This window comes from Suncus etruscus, chromosome X (assembly GCF_024139225.1).
Source record: "Suncus etruscus isolate mSunEtr1 chromosome X, mSunEtr1.pri.cur, whole genome shotgun sequence".
NCBI classification, from domain to species: domain Eukaryota; kingdom Metazoa; phylum Chordata; class Mammalia; order Eulipotyphla; family Soricidae; genus Suncus; species Suncus etruscus.
The window spans coordinates 64,759,232-64,767,161 of NC_064868.1; the positions used below are offsets into that span (position 1 = coordinate 64,759,232).

The window sequence follows — 7,930 nt, forward strand, 5'->3', positions numbered from 1 at the left end:
TTTTGCTTAAAATTTTCCTTTGAAATATCTTCCCTTTTTTAAAAATCCCCCTTTCCCCCACCCACTTATTCTCCACCCTCCCGCACACAGTCTATATATTCACAAGTTAATAGGTTAGTAACAATATTAGTAAGAATATTAAGAGTAACAACAACAACCAACAACATTAATAATATTAATCCCCTATATCTGTATAGCACTTTACGATCTACAAAGCGCTTTCACGTCCATTATATCATCTGTGCCATAATGCATCAGTCATCAGACACATAGGCCTTCAACTGTGCAAGGAAAATAGATCAAATGTTAGGAGTCAAGTGGTGAAATAAAGGGGAAGAAAAAGCTAGTAGTGAGGATGTTGAAGCTGTGAAGTTTTTAAAAAAGAATGGAGGAGTAAATAAAAACTATCAGATAACTTTATATAAAATTTGAGATTTGAATTTGGTGTTTGTCATCAAATTAGTCATCACAGATTAAAAATATATGACTTCAATTATTTGTTACCACAAATTGTTCAATTTATTTGATATACATATGTGTATGTAACTGATAAGAACAGGACTGATATGTCTTAAAATTTTCTTCAAATGACATTGGCATTGCAAGATTAAATACTAAAAAACACTAAAGTCATGATATGAATGCACTAGACAATACTAGACTAAAACATTTAGGAAACTATTTAAATAAAAGCCATATATGTATTTGATTTATCTTTAGTATTGTTTTATAACTATTTTATAATTTATCCCAGACTATTATAAAATATAAAACTGAGATATAAAGTATCAGCAATATAAATTTGCCCTTTAAATAATTTTCAGCTACAGATTTCACTTTTAAAAACAAACCTTAAAGCAGCTCTTTTGTTTCCTTTTAAAAGGTACTATATATGCATATACCTGAGTCCCAGATGGACTTAGCTGTTGTGACTTCCAGATTTTTCCAACATTTTAACCATTAAACAATGGAACACATTTTTATTGTGCCTTGTTCATATATCCATACAGAACAATAAAGTTGAGAACTTTAAATAATGTATGTATGTATATATAAATTCATTAATGAGCATTAAATTGTGGGGTGTATCTGTGAGATGAGGTAAGGAATTTTGGCACATTTCAAACGGTATCCTTTAAGTTTTGGTAAAGTGTGTAACACAATCTATTTTCCCACTGTGATCTATAGGTGCTATCCACATAAGTGGGGGTGGTTTTATAGCAAGAATCACTGGAATGTTTCATAGGGACAAGATCCCCAAATACTCACAACCAAATGTTGATATAGAAGTAAAAATATATATACAATACAGTCACTTTGTTTGTAGTTTGGTAACAATGTTTTCCTTTTCCCCTTGTGGGTAAATAGTGTGTAAACTACTTGTGCAATTGTGTGACTTTTACATAAAATTTTACATAAAATATCAGATTAAAATTTGCCTTGTAAGACTTATTCCCACAATTTAAGTTTTTTAAGCACTTACATTTCAACATACATACCACAAGGCATATTTTAAAATAAATAAAACAAAAACATCAAATGTCTTTCTGGAAAATGTGAGTCGCTTCTTCAAACATAGGTAAAACCCAAAATGTCGTATCTGCTTTTACGAGATTGTAGTCGGAATCCTTGCAGAAAAATCAAACAATTTATGCCATCTTAGTTATCTTTAGTGTATGTCCCACAAAGAGATCATACAATTTAAATGTTTTATGTTATACTTGGCACAATATAGTAAGTACATAAAAAGATACAAATAGCAAGGGGCACTAGAGAGTACTCCTAATTGCTACATGAGATTTTGTTCTCCAAATTATGTTCTTTTAATTTAAGTTAGCTTTTTTTATAAAACCATTTATTATGGTTTAATTTTTTTCTTAATGTGGAAACTTTCCTTTTCCAAAAGCATTCATGAGCATATTTTAGTCCCATTTTCTCAGTAAGTAAAAATGATTGTTGAATAGCAGAAAAAGTGTCCTTGTGAAATATTATCCCTTTCAAGCCACAAAAAAAAATTGTTCCAGTCTTTGAGTGGCTTTAAGGTATAGGGATATTCATGCACTTTTTAAAAAATTTGCAAAAGAATAGAATGGGAATTTCTTTCATGCAAATTTTTGTTTCAATAAGGAAAAAATGATTGACTGTAGGCTTAACAGGTAGTAGGAAAATTAAGGGTGCGTCATTATCTCAGCCATTTGGGTGCCATATTACCTCAGCTTTTCACAAGAAGCTGTCCCAGACTCATCCTTGTGGACCTGTTCGCGCTGCATGCACTTTCCCTTACTCTTCTCATCTCTCAGGCCTTTGGAGCTGGATTTGTGGCGATATAACTTTTTATGTGTCGGTCCATTACTGCCTAAAGTGCTCAGGTTACCATACTTTTTATCAAAGAAGGCAGAGTGAGAGTCCTCATTATATGAAATGCTTGCACGACCAGATTCCCCTACTGATGTCTTTCCATTGCTTTTACTCACACCCTTGATGGATCTGTGATTCTTAGTGGCTCCTGGGGACATACTGTTGACTTTTTTTTTAGCCTCCACTGGTGTCCCAGCCAATATTTTGAGAGTTTTTAATTTCAGACTATTGGACTCAGGGGAGCAGAATACGTTAGGGTCTCCAGAGTGTTCAAGGGGTTCCCAAAGGGGCTCTATGGAGGCCATCATTAATCTCTGCACATCTGCCATACCAGAAGCAATGTTGGATATGATATAGGAAGGTTCTTGAAATTCCCTTTGGTCATCATCCATCAAACTGTTGGTGTTAGTACCCAAGCTCATATCACAACAGCCTGGGTTGCTCTCCTTCCCCAAAACCCAATCTCCAGGAAGTCTTTTTTGAGTTGTCATTTTTGCAGAGGTCACAGGGTTACCATTTTGGGCACATTCAGTTAATGTTTTGCCAATTTGGGTTATATTATTATTTTGGCCTCCCCCAGGATAATTGCCAACTTGCAGTTTCTCTGCATTGATTGTAGCCATGTATTTTCCTTTCTTTGTTAACTTAGTAGTTTGGTGGGAAGTTTTTCCTGGTGTTTTTTCAATTACTTTGTTATTGGCTTTTGGGGATTTTTTTCTGGTATTTTTCTGAGAAGAACTTTGATTTATAGTCCCACTCTTGCTTGAAGTTTTCTTTCTTGATTTTGACACTTTGCTGTTGGCATTCAATTGACCAGATGGTTCAGTAAATACTGATAAGCAAGGGTTTGGGGGGACCAGACAGACAGAATCCTCATCATTGAACATATGGAACTGAAATTGATGGTTATTTAAAGTAAATCCATCATCCACTTGAATCTGCTGTGAGGTACTGCTGTCCCACTTGATTTTGTCCACATTGACCAGTGGTTCTGGAATACCTTCTTGCAAAGACTTCAGTGTTCCTAGAGTTTTGATATTCTCACATCTAGCAATTTGAGGGGAAAGGCTGGGGGTGTCAGGTGGGGACACTTCTGAGAGAGAAGAGTGCCGGAATTTGTCAGGAGTGAAGTTGGAGATATCCAGGAGGTCAGTGGATTCTTTTAGAGGTGCTATTTCATCAATGCTCTGCTGGATCACCAGCTTAGGACTGCAGTGGGCCAGGAAATCATCAGTGATATCATCATCACCATCCTTTTCACAGGATTTTAAGTTTAAATGACTATAGTTGCTTGAGTTGACTGAAAGTGAGGTCATTGAATCAAAGTTAAAGAGCTGGCCATCATCCATATTGACTGGGCCTTGCTGGAAAGGAAAGCAGCTTTCTCCATTATTAAAGTGGCATAATTGGTAAGATTCATCAGTTACAAGCTGAGTGTCTTGTACAGAGGCATATAGGACCTTGTTGTCATTATTGTCCACATTGTCGATGCAGACTGGATTGTACGTTGCAGCTGTGACTTTATTTTCCATAGAGACAGCTTGAGAGACTACAAAGTCACTAGATTGGGTTGGCGTTATCTCTCTTGAGATTTCAGTCATGAATTCCTGTGGACCAGGAGTAGGCTTGTTGGGCCACACATTTTCAAAGTTGCCTGATTCCATTTTAAAATTATGGGATGACTGCTGCAGTTCTGACTCAGAAAGTGAGGAAAGCATACAGTCCTGTGAAGGTTGGAGAGGGACCAATGATTTTTCTGTTTTAGTAAATCTGTCTTCATTTTGCTCTGGAGAATGTTGAGTGAAGTATGAGATAGCAGTATTATTCGACAAATCAGAAGTATCTAACAATGTCTGAAGATACCCTCCAGGGATAACAGGTATATTGGTGGAAACATTAGCAGATGATGATGATATTTCAGAAGAGCAATTGGTTGGTAGGAATGTAGAATTCTTCGTGATTTTTACCTCTTGAAATTCAGATGGATAAGAGCTGCTTGAGATCTCAGGAACAGATTCAGTCTTTAAATTGTCCCCAGAGGATTGGTCTTCTAGAAGAGGGTTAATTTGAACAACTGCCTTGCTTTCTTGCCCAGCTTTGATTTTCTTGGATTTTAACCTAGCTTCACTTCTAAATTTGATTTTATTCAGCACTTTCCTCTCTGGCCCCTTAAATTCCACCTTGATTTGCATTGAGCCAGGGCCAGTGATATTATTTATATGTGATCCATTTGCATGGCTGGAGGAAGCCAGAGATGCTGACTTAATTGTACCTTTCAGGTTTCCATCTTCTTTACAATTACTAACTTGACTCTGTTCATTATAGAATGAAATATGCTTATTACTTGCTGAAGTTTCCACAGATGGGATTCTTTGAATCCTATGCCTGCTACCAAGTTTAGATTTTCGTTTGCGAGCTGGTGGCAGGAATGATACCTCAAAGTTCCCTGGTTCAAAGCTTTGCTTTTGGCACAAGGGTGTCTTATTGGAATCTGTACTGTTTCTCTGCCTCTTCTTCTTCTGCCAGAAGCATTTTAAGGGGGCAAGCTTGGCATATTTGTTCAGCCGATTTTCACTTAAATTTACTGTGGTCTCATTGGCATCCACCTTGCTCAACTTTACAAGCATATTCTTTTCACCTTTAAACCTATTGATGATGATATATTTTATAATAACAGGAGGCTCCTTACGGGTTACTTTTCTTCTCTTTTTTGGACACCACTCATCATCATCTTCATCTTTGGAACCACCAGGTAGCCATTCCTTCCTTTCATTGACTTTTTCACCTTCTAAGGAGTCAACATCATACAGATAATCTTCACTATACCTGACTTTTCTTTTAGCTCGCAGCCCATAATTCTGCTGGGAGGAAGAACTGCCAGAATTGGTGTCCCGTGCCATATAGCGATTACAGTCCTTGATCTCCCCTGTGGTATCATAAGATACCTCAGCGAAGGAACTGTCCTCACTGAAATTCCCTGATGCTTCCAAAGAATTGATAGGCTGATCTTGTTTTGTATTCTTAAACTTCCCCATTTCAGTCACACTACCTGGATTATTTAAAACAGCTTTTTCTCCAGCATTGTTTTCACCATTTTTTCCTACACCTTTGTCTTCTCCTTTTTCTTTTCCTTTTTTCTTATCCATGATTTTATCTTCTTCCCCCCAGATGATGCTCACATCAGGAACCTTGAATTGGGAAAGATCACTGTTATGCTTCAAAGCCCCACTCTTAGACTCCCTTTTGGGGCAAGTAGTAAAGACATTGGGAAAGAAGTTGAATTGAGCATCTTCCTGCATGAGAAGAGTGGTCTTGTCTCGAACATTGTCCTGGAAGGATTCATATCGAATCTTCAGAGAGCAAACATCACTGCCCAGTGTTGATTCATCGTCATCAAACATGTAGTTGTCCACATCTTCTTCAGAGAATAGGTTGACAGATAACTCATTCTTGGAACACAGATCAAGCAGTTCAATCTTACTTTCACTAATGAAAGTTTCAAAATATCCCCAATCCTGATTAGAATTTGCTAGTAAAGACTCTTCTGTATTGCACTTGTCTAACAATAATGCTTCATAGTAACTTTTCTGAGCTGGATCTTCTAAGTCAATGTCAGTTTTTTCAGTTTCTCTTCTATCTGCTACCCTAGATTTATGTAGTGGGAAACCTAAGAGCTGGTCTGAGAGAAGCTGTTCTCCGTATTTCATGTTTTCTCCAGCATTAATACATTGAATTCCTATATCAGAGACTGCACAAGTTTCATAATCCCTATTTAGATCACCAGCTTTTAGACTGATTCCTGCTTCAGGTTCTACAGTATCCTTGGATTCCATGAAGCAGCCCAAGCAAGTCCGGCTTGGCTGCATGAGACAGTCTCCATTCAGACCTGAGATGCCTGCAGGCTCCATTATGGCAAACGGAGCCCTTTCACACTCATTGGGAAGTGACCAAGTGTTCAGGCCTTTTGCAATTCCAGATGTGAGAGAGATAGCATTCACAGAATTACTGTTAGCAATGTGTTCAGGTGCTTCTATCAGGCCTAAAGGTGAAGGAGGGCTATGCATACTGGGCTTCTTTGAAGGCAGAGGTAGGAGACCCCTGGGGTACATTAAGGTCTCTTTTGGTACCACTTGTATAGATTGGATTGGTGCAGCAGTTTCAAGAGCTGCTAATGACTTCATTGCCATATCCTGGTCCTCTGAGTCTAGAAAAAAGGAATACAATGAAAATAAAAAAGTTATATGTCTTACATGAAACTTAATATATTGATCAGTTTTTGGTACTTGATCTTATTACATAAGCCAAGACTCATTTCTCTAAATTTATAACAGGCATAGCAAAGTTAAAGAACAAGTTAAAGAAAAAGTAGTGTGATTATTCATGTCAATGAGAAATAATATGAGGAAATACCTGAACATTTTGATCATTTGGAAAGCCAATGCTTTCATAGTGAGAAAATGCTCAGACAGGATATTCATAATTTTGAGTTACAAAACTTGAATGTTCTGGAAGTTTCTATTTAATCTAGACATTCCAAACTTAATCTCATATTTATTTCTAATTTAGCTACTACTTATAGATTCTTCTATCTTGATTAAAATTTTAATGGCATAAAAAATAGTATTAATATCAATCTCAAAGGTACCCTAGACTTAAACTGTTCTAATTTTGTGTGAATACTGAAAATTCATAGTAAAAACAAAGGAATTTTGGAAAAAATCTTTAGGAAAGATACTAAAATTAATACATTTCCTTACCATTTTTCTTGACACCATTAACCAGTGCATTTTCTCCATTGACTGAGGCAACAGCAGTCTTATCTTGTTGGTTATCCATGAATGTAATCTCTTATTTTTTCATTCCAAGTTCAAATGCTGCCCAACCTACACATTTAAGATACATAATATAAGTCATTAAATTTGTTTTTCTTCCATTTTGATGTGATTTCAGCTAGAGATTTTTTAAACAGAATTTTTCATGCAGCAAAGCTCAGTTTGACCCCTGCCACCACATGATCCCCAGAACACATTGATGCAAACAACTTCCAAGCACTGTCAGGTGTGGTTCTCCAACCTTGCAAACCAAAAGCCAAAGTGCTCTGAAATTTTGCAGTTTCCTTGTTGGTTTTATTACCACTACCTTTTTCACAGTTACATTTTTAACTCAATTTGGAAACTGACATTTCACTTATATAACCTAGATTCATCCTCTCTTGGTCACTATACTAAACAAAACTGAAATCTGAGAATTGGTTGCACACTTTCTAGATAGTAACCTAGATGTAACCTAATCATGGCTATCCATTTAGGAAGTACATAAAGTGGAGTCCAGTCTAAGCTGAGATAAAGTGTATTTGCATGCAGAAATCAACTTCATGTAAATTTGCTTCATTTCTATATCAGCTGATCTGAAACTCTCCAACACTAAGCTAATTCATATATAGACACATATAGACATCACTCAAATTTTCTTTGTGTGCCTTGAAATTTGACTATGATGCATAAAATAACTATAAGATTCATTCCTTGATTTCCTGATTTTAATGAGCTTAACACTAATACTGACAGGTTTT

The 7,930-nt window shown here is 36.4% G+C and overlaps 1 protein-coding gene across 1 annotated transcript; it reads right to left on the reverse strand.

The window, feature by feature from the left end:
• Positions 1–1,398: 1,398 nt before the first annotated feature.
• On the reverse strand, positions 1,399–7,224 carry NEXMIF (neurite extension and migration factor). The gene is made up of 3 exons (XM_049767400.1): positions 7,116–7,224; positions 2,212–6,562; positions 1,399–1,629 (listed from the first exon to the last, which is right to left on the reverse strand). The coding sequence occupies exons 1-3, from the start codon at positions 7,192–7,194 to the stop codon at positions 1,536–1,538; spliced, it is 4,524 nt and encodes a 1,507-aa protein (XP_049623357.1). The 5' UTR covers positions 7,195–7,224; the 3' UTR covers positions 1,399–1,535.
• Positions 7,225–7,930: the final 706 nt, after the last annotated feature.